The sequence below is a fragment of the Protopterus annectens genome, chromosome 1.part2, assembly GCF_019279795.1.
Source record: "Protopterus annectens isolate FY-2018-M chromosome 1.part2, PAN1.0, whole genome shotgun sequence".
Classification (NCBI taxonomy): domain Eukaryota; kingdom Metazoa; phylum Chordata; order Ceratodontiformes; family Protopteridae; genus Protopterus; species Protopterus annectens.
The window spans coordinates 833154238-833173136 of record NC_056727.1 but is presented as its reverse complement, the minus strand read 5'-3'; the positions used below and the strand labels follow the sequence as shown (position 1 = coordinate 833173136).

General features: G+C 42.8%; 1 protein-coding gene across 3 annotated transcripts in view; it reads right to left on the bottom strand.

The window, feature by feature from the left end:
- Positions 1-18899, bottom strand: part of RIOX1 (ribosomal oxygenase 1) — a 1390763-nt gene that overhangs the window by 929811 nt on the left and 442053 nt on the right. For all 3 annotated transcript variants that reach the window (XM_044059130.1, XM_044059139.1, XM_044059122.1), the window contains exon 5: positions 11662-11775. In XM_044059130.1, coding sequence (XP_043915065.1) covers positions 11662-11775 — 114 coding nt within the window. The remainder of the gene's footprint in view (positions 1-11661; positions 11776-18899) is intronic.

The window sequence follows — 18899 nt, the reverse complement described above, 5'->3', positions numbered from 1 at the left end:
TTTGTTTGTCTGGCGTGAGATAAGCCATCTGGGCCGTTGTATTTAAGCTGGCACCCAGGAATATTATCTGTTGTGAGGGTATTAGCTTTGACTTCTGTTTGTGTACTGTGTACCCTAGGCAACTGAGCAGCTTTGTTACAAATGCCAGATGCTGTAACAGAATGTCCTTGCTGTCCGCTTGGATCAGGCAGTTGTCCAGATATGGATAAATTTGTATTCCTCGTTGTCTGCAGTATGCAATTACTGATGCCAGGCATTTCAGAATACTCTGGGCAGTAGATAAGCCAAAGGGCAATGCAGAGAATTGATAATGCGTTGTACCTGCCAAAAATCTGAGGTATCTTCTGCAATCTTGTCTGATAGGGACATGCAGGTATGCCTCTGAGGTCCAACGTTACCAGCCAAGACTCCTTGCCCAGCATGGGAAGAAGCTGCTGTAGTGTGAGCATTCTGAATTTGGGTACCTCCAGGTATGTGTTTAGAACTGAGAGGTCTAAAATGGGTCTCCAGGCTTTGTCCTTTCTTGGTACTAGAAATGGTCTTGAGTAAAAACCTTGACCTTGCTCCTTTGTAGGTACCTTTTGAATTGCTTTCATGTCCTTGAGAGCTGAAATTTGCATTTGTGCCTCTGTCCATTGGTTTGGAGGCAGATTTGGCATGCCTTTCATCCGTGGTAAAGTGTGAAAATGAAATCTGTAGCCTCGGGTAATAATATCCAGAACCCATTTGTCCTTTGTTATGATGAACCAATTTTGTGGAAATAGAGCCAGTTTTCCTCCCAAAGGAGCTGCCAGGGCAATTTTGTTTGGCAGGCGAAGGGGGAAGTCATTGTGTTTGTTTCCTGAAGGGTTGAGATCTTTCGTCTCCACCTCTTTGAGTTGTTGTATGCCATTGTCTAGGCCTGAAAGAACCTTGTGGCTGGCCTCTGCCCCTTGGGCGTCTGTACCTACCCCTTTGGGGTCTGTCTGATGCAGGGAAGGACCAGTTTTTTGATGGCCAGTTTCTGCCGAAACGAGGAGGTTGTACCTGTAAAAAATCTTTAACTGTCTGCATAGATTTCGCCTTTTCTTCCATTTTCTTTAAACTTCCTCTGCTTTGACACCAAACAACACATCTTTCTGCAATGGGGCATCCAATAACTTTGCTTTGACATATTCTGGTAAGGCTTGCTCTTTTAGCCAAGCATGTCTACGTATTACAGACCCTGTGACAGCTGCTCTACATAAGCCTTCCAAAGAATCAAAACCACATTGTAAGGAATGCTTTCCCACCTGTTCTGCTGCATGCAGCAAATCCTGCATCTCTTTGAAATCAGGTTGATTTGTCTGACGGATCATTTTCTGCATTAACTGTGCAATCAAGTACTGCTGGTATTTTAGCATGTGGAATTGGCAGTTTAAGGCCCTCATGGCCAAAGTGGCAGACGTATATACTTTCTTCCCCCATCTTTCTAATGCTCTGGAATCTCTTTCAGAAGGTAGTGGATTCTTAGCAGTAGAGGCCTTAACCCCTTTGGGACCCTGGGAAATTTGGGGTCTGCAACAGGGCTTTTATATAGAAACCTATGAGTATCAGGAACTCGGTAGTATCTGTCTGGTTTAGCTGGTGCAGGAGGTAAGGAATCTGGGTTTAGACTAGATTCGGTGTAAACATCATCCAAAATGTCTAAAACTGGAGGAATTCCCAGGGGTCTATGCTGTGGAAGAAGAAGAAACTCATGGAGTCTTTTCTTAGAGTCAGAGTAATCGTGGCCTTCCCAGTGGAAGTGTTCCTTCATGGTGTGTAAAGTTTCCCCAAAAGAGTAGTCTTCAGGGGGGGAGACAGAGGGAATGGACTCTTCAGCATCTGAGTCTTCATAAGGAGGGAAGGAGTAATCCTGGTCCTCAGAGTTAGCTGAGGAAATGGATGCTTGGTCAGAGGAAGGATAATCTTCCTCCAGTCTAGGCCTTTTGTCAGGAGGGGGTTGGGAACCCCTGATAAGGGTAATTAAATCCTCAGCCATCTTAAGCATCTGTTTTTTAGGCAGAGGAGCCTGTGGGGGGTGTCTGTGGATGCGGTTTCCTAACTTTTAAGGGGGTTTTAAGTTTAGCATAAGACTTAATAGAGATAGTTGTCAGTCTGACGACACCTTCAGAAACCGAAGGCCTGTCCAAAATCTCCGGATCACCATCAGGGTTGGCGTCCGTGAGGAGGGATGGAACCGGTTCCTGAGGCCCAGCTGAGTCAGTCTGGGAGGCCGTCAGAATTTCTAAATCAGCGGTAGTCAGGGGCTGCATAGGTGCCTCGCTGAAAACCGGAGAACCAGCGGCAGGCCTTGCTGAGGCCTCGGTATCTGGTCTTGGCTGCCTGTTCTTATCCTTGCGTTTTTTAATCATTGCTGATGTCGGTTGATCCGATGACATGCTATAGTTAAATTTTCTGCCAAAATAATGTCGGTCGAAATCTGCCCGACACTTGATTGTACATTTGTTGAACCTAGCACAAAACTGACAACCAGAGACATCGTGGTCTGGGCCTAGGCAAGGAATACAATAAGAATGAAAATCCTTATGAGGTATTTGCTTCCCACAAGAAATACAATTATTAACTTTGTCTGACATCGGTCTGAGGCAAGAAAAGTTTCCCCAACGGGGTACTTAGCTTTAAAGAAGACTTTCGGGCTGAAATTCGATTCGAAAATCTCAGGAGCTGGCCGGCCGGCACTTGTGAACTGCTTCTGCTTCGGGCACCGCGCGGCAAGAAAGACTGGAGAAAATAGTGTCGGCTGCCTCTTTTATACCCCTGTCGCACTGATGTCAGGGAAGAAGCGACAACAACCGATGCCGGACCAAGACTTTGGGATTCGGCCGACTGCGGGACCGCCTGACAGCAGATAACCCAAGTGTGATGACTGCAGCAGTATAACACGATGAACATCTACAGTGGTTCCTAAAGTCAGTATGGCTCCATCACACTGTCATCCTTTAGATTTTTTAGTCCGTCCTCTTACATGCCACAAGCTCAAGCTTCAGTGATGGATTCATCAGTTGTCTCTCAACCCGGGACTTCCTCATCAGAGGTCATACCATATCAATGTCAAGGAGATGACAGCTCTCCTTTTCTCCCTTCAGGCCTTTCATTCTCTTTCTTCCAGGGCCTCTCAAAATCTTTACAGACAATATCACAGTAATGTGGTACATCAAAAAGCAAGGGAGGACACAAGAAAACCTTCTTTGCAGGCTGGCTCTTCAAGTTTGGGATCTATCTAGCTGTCCAGTATCCGGTGGCTCTTTCTGGACATTTTCCATCAGTGAGGTACTCCTCAGGTAGATCTTTCTACTTCCCCTTCGGACAGACAACTTCCTCTTTTCTGCACCAGAGTCCCAAGTCCTCTGGCCTAGAAGGTGGATGCCCTATGTTTTTTTTTGAAGGGGATGTTTCTCTACACCTTTCCTCCCATTCTTCTCATTCCGAGGGTCCTGCTCAAGACAGAGCAATATTCCCCCAAAATCCAGTTGGTGACTCCCCTTTGGCCCAGACAGCATTGGTTCCTATTCTTCTGCACCTAACCAAAGGCAATCACCACAAGTTACCTCACAGGGTGAACCTACTCACACAAGACAAGGGGTCTCGCATCCATACTCCCTTGTCCACTGTTCAACTGACATAGGGTTTTGATCTCTTTTAGGCACCTTCTTTTTGAGGACATACTTAGGGTTCTGCAGGAGGCCAGGAAACCCACTACCAGAAAATCCTATATGTTCAAATAGAAGAGATTTTATTTTGGTGTCTTGCTCGTAACCAGGCTCCGTTTTCTGTGGAGATCCCTCTGGATGTCCCTATATTCACTGCTGCAGTATTCTTAACTTTCGGGATCCCATGCTATGGAAGCCAGTCATCCAGCCAGTATACCAGAGACTTCCTGTTGCATTTAAAAGCTATGCCTGAACATTACTCAAATGTTCCTTGCATACCATAGGGCATAAAAGTGACATTCAGGCTTACCATAAACAGAACTTCTTTGCCACCAGTCCGAATATATATTTTTTCACTGGTCTGTTTGTGTCCCTTTTGCCAGTTGAATGTATTTTCGATCTCCAGTGATTACCTAGCCTGTTTGCTGTGCAGATAAGTGCCCCGTTGTTTTTTTTTTCTTTTTCTTTTTTGTGCTCATTAAGGTTAATATCATCCAGGAAGGCAAAATGCCAAAGTGGGAGACAGATTCCCCATAAAGACCACCACTATAAGTGTCTTTTTTTGTCTAGGAGCATCTCATGACCATACGTCTTTGTTCTATTTGCCAGACACTCATTTCAAAAACCCTTTGCAGTAGACTTTCTTCCCTTTCCTTGTACCTTGAGAACCGGTGTCTTAAGCTTCTTGCCTCTGTTAAAAGCTCATTCTACCAGTGCTGTGGCTTCCTCTGGTGATTTTTCAAAGGACTGGATACAAATTCCATCCTTACGGCTGCAAATTGGGCCTATACCCACACCTTTACTAAGCATTACAAATTAGATGTTGTTTCCAGAGCCAGAGCTACCCTGCATGGGTTTCTTGAGGAGTCTTCTGGGCCTTCCTCCTCTCAAGTTTCCTCTTAAGCTTTTGTACTCTACCTTTTGTGAAGAATACTGCAACGGTGATAGAGGATCACAGGATCATAGGAAGTTACTAAGCTAACGGCCCTAGGGCACTTTTGAGCCTAGCCAAGTTCTTACCCTTATTTTCATGATTAGCACCCATTACTCCTGTCCAAGAGGGGCAAAGGTGGAACCCTCAGAGTGAATTTACGGTCACCCATCCAATTGTCCAGGTTGTGTTTGAAGAAGGCCAACAAGGTACTCTGTTTGACATGAAGTGGAAGCCTGCTCCAAAGGTGTGGTAACCTCTTAGAAACAAATATGTCCCTCCAGCAGGTTTTATTAATGTAACATACCAGGTAAAAGTCTTCAAAGCGAGTAACCTGCCATTTGACTTTCAGATATGGAGCATTTCCAATAACGTAGGATCAGAGATCGCCTTATATGCAAGGCACAGATCACCTCTGAGTAGTCTGTATGAAACAGAATAAAGCGACAATGATTTCAGATGATCCTCATAGAGCAGATGGTGAATACCTTGAATTTTCCTTGTGAAGAACCTTTGTAGTCTCTCCAATTGGTGCAGGTGCTTAGAAAGGTACATACCAAAATGAGCACTGTCTCAATTACTGGCCTGATGAGGGAAGAGTATAGGGAAGTAGTAACTTCTTTTTTTCTGGACGCAATGCCCTTACTTATGAGGAGAGCAATATAAAATGCCCTTCTTACCACTGTGGAGACACGGTGGTCAAAGGTAAGTTTGCTGTCAACATGTGTGTGAAGATCTCTCACCACGGAGTGTGTACTTAAGGTGTTGCTACTGATGTGGTAGTCAGCAGGACCATTGCTTTTTAAATCACAAAATACACTCACTCACAGCACTCCTTTGAAATGGAGAACATCGACATGTCCTGTAACAGAGACCTGGTTCAAGGCAGCAGAAAGCACCCCTGTACTACCAGGCTATAACTCATTCCACAGCTTTCGGCCCCAGAACTTGGACTGAAGCTCCAAAGGCGGTGGTCTTTCCATATTCAAAAAGGATGTGCACACCTCTAGACTGGTAGCCCAACATAACACGTCAGATATACTTCAGGTGCAGTTAACATCCGGTAAGACAGCGACTCAGGTCGTAGCCTGCTATAGGTCCCCAACAATGTCCCAAGACTCGCACCCCATGTTCTTAAGCACCATGGAATATATCAGTGTCCAACCTAACACTCTCATACTGGGCGACTTCAAATACCCCTCCAATAACTGGGAAAACTACTCATGTACCAATACACTTGCCCAACATTTCCTGGAATTCATTAATTCCAATATCCTTAACCAGCTCATTCTTACCCCCACTAGAGGTAGCAACATCCTTGACCTGCTCATTACTAACATGGGTGACCGTTGCTCTACACCAATATTCAAGTCCTCCTTGGTTAGATCCGACCACAAACTAATCACCTTGGAAATTCACCCCCCCCCCCCACCACCCACAAAGGTAACCACCATGAAAAACTTCTCCAAACCTAACTTTGGGCTCCTAAAAACGGAGATGGCTAACTTCACAGCACCCGCGCAAATGGATAATAGTTGCATAACCGCCAAATCATATACCGATGCATTGTACGAACACGTACACAAATGTATGGATCTCGCCATACCCAAAAGAATCAAGACGCTCTCCTCCAAAAAAAGGAAGCCAATCTGGTGGTCCCCTGGCATAAACAAACTCTACAACAGGAGGTGGAAACTGATGTGGAATAAGGTGAAGTCCCAAGACTGGAAAAACTCCCTTATCAGCCTCAACAAAAAGTTGAGATCCCTCATCAAATCCACTAAATCTAGCTACGAAAACAGAACTGCAGCAGATAGTAAAGACAACCACAAGGTCTTCTATAGTTAAGTAAAGAACCTCCACGGCAATACCCAGATTTGCTCTCAGGTACTGCACAATGGTACCTCCTATACAGAGCCAACAGATATTGGCCAATATACTGTCCGACAGATTCAGTGCCAACTTTACACCCCCCCCCCGGACCAATCACAATACCAGTAGATTGCCAGGCACCAAGTATTACTGCTGCACATGTTAAAAGAGCACTGTCCAAGGCCAAGAATACAGCTTCTATGGAACCTGACAATATCCCTGGCTGTGTTTACATGAATTACAGAGTGAACTGGCACCTCACCTGTGTGCCCTTTTCAATCACAGCCTCACCTCAGGCTTTGTCCCTACTGAATGACACACTGCTACAGTCATCCCTCTCCACAAAGGAGGAGCGACTACAGACCTGGTAACTATCTTCCCATTAGCCTAACGAGTCTTTTATTTATTTATTTAACATTTGTTAACTGGGAAAGTCCGACTTGGAACAAAGCCAATTTTAAACGGAGGCCCTGGGAGAAACGCTCCAGATGCATCTCTTTGTAACGTGTGAGGAAACCGGAGCACCCAGAGGAAACCCACACGAATGTAGGGAGAGCATGCAGACTCCACACAGAAGGCACCCCAGCCAAGAATCGAACCAGAGAACCTCTTGCTGTGAGGAGACAACGCTACCGCTGCACCACCTTGTCACCCTGATGTCTGATATGCAAAGCTATGGAACCCATCGTCATGGATGTAATAAACAAGGATATAGGGAATCTCCAAACTCTGGATCCCACACAGTTTAGTTTTGTGTAGGGTAGATCATGCCTGCTCAACCTGATCGACTTTTTTGAGTCAGTCACCAGAGCTGTGGATGAAAGCAAGGTGGTTCATACAGCCTACCTTGATCTGGCCAAGGTCTTTGATACCATTCCCCACTCAGGAATCATAAAAAAAACTCACTAAGCTAGGCATCATCCCCTATATCACTAGATGGGTTGCAAAATGGCTCACAGATAGAACCCACAGTGTGAAAGTAGCTGACTCCAAGTCAGACACCCGACCAGTCACGAGTGGAGTCCCACAGGGTTCGGTCCTGGGTCCTCTCCTGTTTGGTATCTACTTTTCTGAAGTCCATGCCAAAAAGAAGGGACTCTGGCTGACAAAGTTCGCAGACGATTGCAAGTTGGGAGCTATTATTAACTCCTCAAGTGATGTTGACGTCCTATAGAAAGGCCTCAATGAGACCAACGACTGGTGTCAGAACCATGGCTTTAAGCTCAATGCCAAAAATGTGTCATAATCCCCTTTGGGAAAAACACGAATTCCATGAATTACCACATCAATGGTAGTCCACTGAACACAAAAGGCGTTATAAGAGATCTGGGAACACAAGATTGACGGCAACCTCTCTTTTAACCACCACATTGCTACTGTGGTCAGAAAGTCCTTCTATGTGGCACATCACATTAGTAAGGGTTTTGCATCCAGAAAGCAAGAGGTCATTGTCTCCCTCTACTCTTCCCTCAATAGGCCAATCATAGAGTACAATGCCCCATTCGCAATGTACCTCAATAGACACCTGCAACAACTGGAGAGGATGCAAAAGTACCTCACAAAGAGGATCCTAGGCCTTAAACACTTGTGCTATATGGACAGACTCAAAAAACTCCAACTATTTTCGGTCTCAAATCACCTACTTAGAGGCGATCTCTGCTTGACTTACAAAAGCCATGTCTGACCCAGCTCTGTTAGAAATGCTACATCTAAAGAAATCCCAATCCCTCCACACCACATGCTCCAGAGACCTCAACTTCATTACCACAATCAACAGAACATGCTGAAGGGACAGGTTCATAACCCAGAGACTGCCCACACTATGGAATAGACTTCCCACACATGTCAAACAGAGCACCTCACTGGCCCTCTTCAAGAGAAATATTGATGAGTGAATGGGAAATAGAAAATTCACCCCAGGGATCACTCCAGTGGATCTACTCGACAGAAGCACTGGGAACTAAGGTTGGGTGGCACAATGCCAAGGTAATCCTACAGGCTAGGCTTGTAAAGGCTCCAGGGCCATTAGCCTAGTACACACCTATGAACCAAAAGCAATAATAATACATTTGTTTTGCACTGAGTTTAAGGCCATGACTCTGGCACCAATCATTTGTTTATGTAAGACCCTCTTATAGGATGTTGACGTGATATGGAGATTCTATGACTGCTCCCAGTTTCCAGTCATCAGCAAACTGTCAGCCACAGACCTTTAGTTTTTGCTTGTACTTCGTTGAAATAGATTGCAAAGAGTAAAGGTCCCAGGACTAATCCCTGTGGAACATCACTGGTTACAGGTCTGCTGTTGGAAGTGGATTCCCCTATTTTGACTACATGAGTTTCATCAGTGAGCCAGTTGGTGACCCATTTAATAACATAAGGGTTGACGCCTAGTTGGGTGAGTTTGTCAATGATGCCTGAGTGGGGGATACTGTCAAATTTCTTGAATAAGTCCAGCTAGGCTGTATGCACAGACTTCCCCTCATCCAGGGCCTTGGTGACTGTTTCGAACAAGTCCACTGGCTATAACAGGCATGATCTCCCTTTGACAAATCCAGACTGAGTAGAGTCAAGTATTTGGAGATTACCTATATCTTTGTTGACAAGGTCCATAATGTTTCACTCCAAGGCCTTGCAATTAAGGCTAGTAAGGCTAATAGGTCTATAGTTCCTCTCGGAGACAGTAGAAGCACCAACTTTGTGCAAGGGAATAACGGTGGCCGTTTTCCATTCAGCTGGTATGAAGCCGGTGCTTAGACTATGATTGAAAAGAGTGCCCAATGGTGTTGCTAATTCATGTTGGAGCCCATGTAGTAGGCAGCCTGGAATGTTGTCAGATCCCATAGATGGTGTGTTTTTGGCCTTAGAGAGTGCATTTACAACCTGCTCTTTAGAGATATAAGGTAGGGGACAGGTTGTAGGGATGTCATGGGGTATGTGTGGCGGGGCAGGGGAATGACGTTTTCACAGCACCTGTTGGCCAACAGGTTAGCTATGTCCACAGGTTCAGTATATGTGGTATCATTAACTACCAGTTCTGCATAAATCTGGGGCTTTCCTTTTAGGTTACAGACATAACTATAGAATGCCTTGTGGTTGTCCTTTCTTGAGGAAGCTAATTTGGACTCGTAGCTTGCTTTGGAGTACTTCACAAGAAGTTGTGTTTGCTTGTTTAAGCTGAAGAGGGACTGTTTCCAGTTTAGGAGGGCTTGCTCTCTCTTACTCTTAGACAGCAATTTCTTCTTCTTACAGTAAAGCCTGTTAATGGCAGTTGTCCACCAGCCAGGTCTGCACTTCCTTGAGGAGCTTGTTTTTCTCCTATCAGGCATAACCAAGTCAAAGCAGTTATACAGATGTTTGTATAAAGCTTTGGTGTAGAGCTCAGCAGAGCTGCCAGTTCCATCTGAGGGAGTAGGTGCAGTGAAGCTATTTATACCATCCCATAATAGGTTATAATCTGCTTTGGAGAAGTTTTTTAGTTTAGCTGCTGCTGGGGTGGGGCTAGGTGTTGAGAGTTACTTCAAATGAGACCGATTTGTGGTCAGATCTCACCAGGGAGGACCACAGAGTGGGGGTGCTACAGCTGTCTCCCATACTGGTGAGCACCAGATCCAAGATGTTGGCAGGGCACAGTACAGTTGTGTAAAATCTTTTAACAGTAGATATCCTTCTCTTCACTGTTGCAGTAATCACTTCTTCCCTCCTCCCTCTTCTGCTCTACTCTACATTTCTTTCTCCTTCTAGATACACATACTCCTCTTACTTCCTAGGACTGTTCCTCCTGGAGCTATTCACTTCTGACGTATGTACGTCACCTATATGCCCTACGCCTTAAACAGGGAGCATAAGCGTGATGTACATCATCTATAAATCCTAAGCTAAGGCTTTGGTATAATGGCTAGATGTTGGGCTACCCATGGCAAGGAATCCAGTTTGTGAAGAATACTGCAACAGTGAAGAGAAAAAGGACCTCTACTGTTATGGTAAGATTTTACAACACTGTACTTTCTGCTCAGCTGCTTTGCAACACATTCTTCTGTGATGGGATTTCAATTACCCTGAAGGCCATGCCTGCCTCCTGATTCACCTTCTATGCTTGCACAACTAATCTGCAAAGAAAGTACAAATGAGTACCTCCAGGTTTGATGATGTACTAAATCACAGTGGTGCTGTCCATTTGGATGCGTAAGGTTCTCTGCTGTCATACACATTTGAACTCCTTGATATCTAGAATCTCTTCAGTGCAACTGTCTTCTCCTGAAAGCCCTATCCCCAAGTTCCACTGGATCCTTAAGTCTCTCACATGGGATCACCAGGCTGAATCTGAAGAGTCAGTGGTGACAGCTTAAAATCCTGAAGTTAGTCGGAAACGTACCCCCTGCCCCACTGGGCTGAGGTAAACCTGGTCTATCCACCACAAAATCTCTTTTCTGATGCAAGGTAGCAGTGGAATTGGCCATTGCAGGGACTGAACATGCTTGCACCACCCATTTCTAAGGTACCACTGCAAGTGCATCACATGCAGTTTGTGAGCCCAACAGCCTGAGAACCTCTCCTGCTGACATCTGATTCTGCTCAGTCACTGTCTTGAAGTACTAGAACTGAAAAAGAAACTTGTCTGAGGGAAGGAAGGCTCTTTGCTACTCCATCAATTAACCTAAAGTAAATTACAATGAATACAAGAATTCTTCCCTGATAAGCTACTTATATGTAAATCTGTCAGCCAACAAAATCAATGGACAGACTATGCATCTGAGGCTTAGGCTGTTCACTGAAATATTGCAAGATGGAAGGATGGCTCTAACATCCCTTTATATCCCCAAAGTCTGGCGTTTGAATGGGATGGAGTCCACTCAGCCAAGAGTGGGTCTCATATTTTTGCCCTGTCCCTTGTACAAATTTTCATTTTCTGAAAAACTACTACAGTAATATTTAAAAACTGTTTTTGATCTTGGGCCTTTTTCCCCTCATTAATTTTGGCTTTGTCCAGAATTTAAAGATGTTGAAAGGTATTGCATCTGCCTACAAAAATACAAAGGGTCAGAAGTACAACAGTGGACATTACAATGAGCATGTCCCATAACCTTGCAATATACAGCTGTGTTACACAGCTGTACATTGCTCTGCTACAGCAGTATAAACACAGAAAGAGTAAACAAATTTGCAGAAGTAACAAAAACATACCTTGTAATAGTCCCACACGACAAGAGGCAACGCCCTTCCAGGAGGATTGTGGGTCTCTCTTTTTCCACCACTATAGCTTGTAACATCTAAATTTACACCAAACTGAACATCATTCTTTAAAAAAGAAAAGGAAGAAAGATTAACTGAATATATAGTAAATTCAGTCTAAAATTTCATTTCCAATCCAGCCTTATTTTGATTTGATAACTGCATCACAGAAAGTTGCTCAATTTTCAGTCCCTTTACAACTTTTACACAAAACCTAAACAACATAGTTCATCATAAGAAACAACAGTAGAGGATTCTAAATTTCAGCCTTGATATCACAGTTTCTGCTTATGGAATTAAAAAACTCAGCACAGATTCTTAAGGAAAATGACTGATTTGTTACCAGCGATTTAACAAAATTTACATCCACCTAAACTCTAGAGGTTCTAGGGCAACTGATGTGCATGCCCTCACCTTAACAGCTGATCTTTGAGAATACCTGGTATTTTAAAGTGTCTAAGTAACATGTTACAAAAACAATAAATGAGCACAAATGAAAAAAGAAAAGCTACTATCTGAAATGTAAAACACAAAATAAAATAATTCATCCATTTGTTCTTGCTTAGCTCTTCTAAAAATCTAAAACTGCCACATTTAAAGAATCACACATCTTTTGCCCTGATCAGTGCGTCCTGTACAGAAGTAAAGGTTTAAGCACACTGCAGAAGTTCCAAGTTTTTAACATCTCCACTTGAACAAGGTTCAAATGTAATGTGTAGTAGGTGGACAGCCATTAGATAAGACAGAGAAGCAGGACACGTAGTCTAACCTCACTTAAGTATATATGCCACCTAAAACATCTAAAGGCCAGGGTATGTCAAATGTATGAGATAGTCACACTGATTTGCATCTTGCATACCTCATATCTAACATTCTTTTTTTTTTTTTAATCCAACAGTGCATCTCCATGGGGCAACATGCATTACATGAAAATGATCATTTTAAAACTAGCTTTAACACTATACTACTGAATAAAAAATTTTGAGCACAAACATATTACAAATAACTGCATCCATACAATTATTTTAATTCTCAAACAGTTCATGCAGCTACATGGTTTCTTAAATGGTTCTTTCAATTGAGAACATTTAACACTACTTATTCTGAACATCTGAGAACTTCACAGAGCGATAACTTCAAGAATCTTTCTCTGATCATCACAGTTTTCACATATTTTTCATGTGACAAGACTATGTACAACACTCGTGATTGCCCATCCTCATGGAACTTTCATTTTGATGTATTTGTCATATACATATGCTTTAAACTCTATTACACAGCTTTGAATTTCATTAAAATTAATACAGTACACTGATACAAACTGATTTTCCAACTACTTCAGCTTCAGAATATAGACTTTTCCATGACATATGAATTCTTACTTAAATTTCTGATTTGTAAATGTGGTAGTCTTTTAGCTAGGGCCATTTCATAGGGGGTATAAAGTCCTAAGGCCAGGTAATCCAGGTTTGATTTGTGGCTTGGGCACCTGACAGGCAGGAAAGGAAAAGCATGCCCATCCTGGGGAGGATGGTGTGCAGTTGCCCACAACTTATGGTCAATGCCTGACTGGGAATGGAGACACACAGAGGTATGTGGTCCTAAGGAGGAACAGAATGGGAAGATAGGCTGAGTCACTGCTGAATTGGAATGCCGCACCAGCACACCTACAGTGTATGTCCACCCATAGACATTCAATAAATGTGCATGGGGAAGTGGTGTTTAGGGCATAACAAATCATACCCTGGCACTGATATGCCACTGCAGCAGCACTTCTGATCTTCTCACCAGCCTTAAACTAAAGTTGCGTACAGCCCAGGGGTGGTAAGGCCGCTCCAGCAGACCTGGTGAATGACAAGAGAAGCATGAGGCAGCTAAAGGTCAACTGCAACAGCCAAAAGGAATCCAAAAAAATCTGGTAGTCTTTTGTAGTTTCTACCATAGCAGTATTTCTGTCTCTGTTGATTTCTTTTTAGCATGTCCTGTACTTTTCTTGATTTACAGGCATCGGCTAGTAAGCTCAAGAAGTCAATCTGCTTTTCAACCTGCTGCTAATTAACAGCTGAAATGTTTCAGACATTAAGTCTCTGCAATGAATAATTCTTCTATTTCAACAGGTAGAAATGACAGTCGTAACTTTTTCAATGGCTCTTTCTCATAGGATCATAGAAGATTACTAGGCAATCAACCTGGAGGTCATTTTAAGCCTAGCCGTTTCAACCCAATGTAATACCGTACAGATAGTAATCAATATCCAAGATTGCATTTAATGATGACTGCCCATGTCCCAGGAGGGTTGTGGGCACTATCCTTGGTAAGAATTCACGGTGTCCCATCCATTCATCCAGGTTCCTCTTGAACAGTGTCATAGAGGTGCTCTGTTTCAAATGAACTGGTAGCCTGTTCCAAAGACGTGGCAGTCACTGGGAGATAAATCTGTCCCTCCAGCATTTAAGTCCCTAGAATGGGTAGCCTAGACATTTGTCTTATGGATATGCAGTAAGTTCCTTAAGTTTGGGTCATGGGTTGCTCTATAGGCCAGGCACAAGTCTCCCCTAAGAAGTCTATACAATACTGAGTATAGTGACAGGGATTTTAGTCAGTCCATGTAAGTTACATGCTGGAGGCCCGTGATCTTCTTTGTAAGAAACCTCTGGGGTCTCTGTAATTGCTGTAGGTGTTTAGTACAAGACATACTGAATGGGACGTTAAATTTGGCACTTGTCCGGCCCATAATTGAGTACAAGGGGGTTATAAAGTACAGTTGTGTACACTTACCATAAATGTAGATGTTTCACTGTATTCACTGTTGCAGTCATCACACTTGGCTTATCTGCATGCAGGTAGCCCTCAGCCGGCCTGAATACCAGAGTCTTGGATTCCTGCATCAGATGCTGCCTCTTCTTCCATGACGTCAGGTTGTCAGGGGTATAAAACATGCAGCCGACACCATTACATCAGTTTTTCTTGACCCAGATGTCAGGTGCACCCACAATGGGAAGCAATTACATGCTATGGTACACCTCCCACAAAAAGCAAATACACCAGAAAGCTTAAATATACCAAACAAAAAGGAAAGGTAGAGCCAAGAGGCGTCAGGGGGGCTGGAGGGAGGGTAACCAGGACTGCAACAGTGAATATACTCGAACATCTACATTTATGGTAAGTGTACACAACTGTACTATGTTCTTCGTGTTTCACTGTTGCAGTCATCACATTTGGGTTGATTCCCAAAGCTAAGGAAGGGAAGAGGAAGTAAGAGAGCATTAGGACCAGCTATTAAGCCCTGCAAAACTGCAGTAGCAAACCCAGCTCTGGATTTAGAAAAAAGAGGCATGTGGTAATGCTTGTTGAAGGTATGTACTAAGCTCCAGGTAGCAGCTTCTATGATATCACTGGTAGGAACTCCTCTGAGAAAAGCTGCAGAGGTGGATGCAGCCCTGGTGGAATGTGACCTTATCCCCTGTGGGGTAGGTATTCCATGGTGCTTGTAACAGAAATAAATGCATAAATGCAATGGGCTATCCATTTGGAAATGGTTTGCTTTGAAATGGCCTTCCCCTCTGCCCCTGCAGCAAAGCCAACTAGCAGCTGGTCAGATTTTCTGAGAGGCTTAGTCCTGTCCAAATAGAATCTAAGTTGTCTGTGCATGTCCAGAGTGCAGTATTCATTCTCCTTTGTTTTGTGGATTAGGGGAGAAAGTAGGCAAGTAAATGGACTGATTAAGGGCCACACTAGACACCACCTTGGGCATAAAGGAAGGATTGGTCCTGGGGGAAACCCTGTCTGCATGGAAGATAATGAAGGGCTCCACTGCCATGAGGGCCTGTAATTCAGACACGCTTCTTGCTGAAGTGATGTCTAGAAGGAATGCTGTTTTCAAAGAAAGGAATTTCAACTCTGCTGTTGCAGCTGGATCAAAAGGAGGTAGAGTGAGCTTTTCCAATACAAAAAGTTAAGGTCCCAGGCTGGAGTAGGGGCACTCCTGGGGGGGTCTTAAGTTTTTGGCCCCTCTAAGGAATTGTTTTAGCAGAGGGGGAGAGAAGAGGCATGAATTTTAATTGACGAGAAGGATAGGCCCTTGTGGAGCATTTCTGTTAAGTAATGAAGAATATGAGGTAAGCTGGGCCCATTCCCTGAGTCTGGCTCCAGGAACAGTATCTTTTCCACTTTTCAGAATAGGATTTTCTAGTACTAGGCCTCCTGGCCTTCAAAACGACATCTAGCACCTGCTTACTGAGGGGTGCTACTGGGGAGCTCAAGGAATTAGCCAGGCTGCAAGGTTCATGGTTTGAAGCTGAGGGTGCAGAATCTGGCCCTCCTGCTGGGACAGTAGGGAAGGGGTCTGAGGCAGATGCCATGGTTCCAGCAGTGTCATACTGCACAAGAGGGGGTACCAGTGCTGGCATGGCCAGTCTGGCACAATCAGTATTGTCCTTGGCTTGTCCTGTTTGATCTTTAGCAGAACCTTCGAGAGGAAAGGCAGAGGGGGAAAGGCATAAACTGAGAGGTTTTCCCAGGTAAAGGACAGGACATCCACTTTCGAAGCTTGAGTGTGGGGAGTCCTTGTACAGAATTTGTCCAATTGGTAGTTCTGAGGGGAGACAAAGAGGTCTATCTCTGGAGTCCCCCATTTGTTCCTCAAGAGGTTGAATATTTTTGGTTCCAGTTTCCATTCATGTGGGTCCATGAGATTTCTGCTTAAGTCGTAACCAAAAATAACAGCAGCAAAATGAACAGCAGCAAAATGAAGACACCAGTCTCAAATCCCATGAAACACTTTTATTCGGACATAGAACCAACATGTAATTAAGCGCTTTCATCAAAAGAAGTCTGACTTCATCAGAACAGTGAAATATAAAAGGAACAGATTTAAAATAGCCAGTGAACACACCGGGTTGGGTAAACATTCATCCAATCAAACTCAGCACTTGAATAAATTGATTAATTGTGCCAATCTAAAAAATGGCGTTAATTTGTATAAAAAAATCATACATTTAAACTACTTCATACTGCAACAAGTCCATTCTGTTATAAAAATATGTATATATAAATATCCCTTTATTTCTCTAAAATAGGAATAAAAATGCCTAAAATACGCACAAATAAAAAATTGCACAAAAATCTACATAATTAAAATCCATGTAATGAAGATACCTAGTATTGATGTTAAATTTTACATAAATATTCTTTTACCAATCATTTTCAATAATAAGAACTACTGTATAAATCCCAAAATCACCAAAAAGTACACATGGAAATTAAATTTTGGCTGCTTTTTCTTTCAAGGCTGGTGCAATAGAGATGCAATCATTAAGCCCGGGATATATATTAGAAGCCAGACGTAGTTGCCACATCACTTTCTTTTTTATTCAAAATATTTTTCCAGTCCCCCCCCCACATCATTAGATATCTCATCAACGATGCCAAAACTATACCCTATATAATTTTCACACACCTTACTGTGTCTATAGTGTGCATTGGTTGCCTTCATAGTCCTGATATCATAAAGATGTTGTAAATCCTTAACTTAAATGCTCTCTCTGTTTTGCCAACATAAAAGCTGGCACAAGTATTGCACTTAGCCAAGTAGACTATCCTTTTGGTGGCAAAGTTCCCTTTCCTGAAAAAACTTCTGTTTCCGCATAACTGGTTAGTACAACTGAAGGTTCCTGTACTATAAACTTGCATGCCATGATACCCTTGTTCCCATTGTTCTTTATAACTACTGGATTACCTTCGAGGATATTTTTAATATTCCTGCCAACTTTGGTAGAAAAGGTAGGTTTATCACCCAACATTTTATAAACATCTTGCCCCAGCTCTGAAGATATTCCAGTTCTTGCATAAAATATTTTGAATATATCTATAATGGGGGCTATATTGAATCACGCAAGCTTGTGTAAAATTACAAGGGTTGCCCATTCCATGATTAAGATATGTGGTGTGTGTATTTACATCAATCTTTTTACCTAATAACAGTTTATAGGTTCATAGGTTGGTACTAGTCTATCGGCCCAAGGGCCTATACAAGCCATAACAATTCCCTGGACATTTCTTCCCACAATATTATAAAAATATGTTTAATAGGGTATCCAGTTCACTCTTTAAATCTTCCTTATGGTATGCAATCCTAGCTATTCTAATAGCCTGTCCTTTAATGATACCATTTTTCTGGAAAAAAGGATGGTGGTTTTTGAAATGAGGATAGGAATTACAGAAAGTGCGTTTACAAAATATTTTGGACCTGTACCCATCAGAGTCCTTAATAATCAGGGTATCCAAATAACTAATCTCCAGTGGGTCACAATGATATGTAAACTTGAAAAAAACAAGTAATGTTATTCAAATATTCCATAAAATGTGGGATTGTGCCAGGGCACTCTTCCATAAAATAAAAATATCGTCCAGGTACCTATTTGTATAACAAAATGTCTGAATGATATAAACTTGAAAAAAAAACAAGTAATATTATTCAAATATTCCATAAAATGTGGGATTGTGCCAGGGCACTCTTCATAAAAAATAAAATATGTCGGGTACCTATTTGTATAACAAAATCTGAGTAAAAAATAAAGTTATGTACCTACCATAGCGTTCCATATTAGTTGTCTTCTTCGCCTTCTTTCTTGCTGGATGGGTTTGGAGCCGATCCTCAGCTCGACTTCGGCCTATACTGGCAGCTCAGAGCTATTTTTTTTACACGGCTTCGAGGCAGCCTATATCCCACAATACCATGCGCTAACTCCCCAGATCTCGTTTGGCAGCTAACACATAGCATAGAATTTTTTTTGTTGTTTTTGTTACCAACAAAAAAACAATGTGTATATATATATATATATATATATATATATATATATATATATATATATATATATAAACAGTCTCCCTGGCAATAGTAGTCATGATATGGGAACCTGGAAAAGGGGCAACATCATGAAATAGAAGGATCACCAGAACCTTCAAGTCTGTCTAGGTAGGGGGCAGGAGGGAGGGGCACTTAAGAAGAAGAAGACAACTAACATGGAGCGTTATGGTAGGTACATAACTTCTTAATGTTAAGTTGTCATTCGCCTTCATTCTTGCTGGATGGGACAGCGTCCCTAGCATATGGTCCTGGGTGGCTCAGCAGGAACAGACTCTCCTGAGTACAGTGGAACCAAAGTCAGCTCTATTTCTGGAGGCTATAT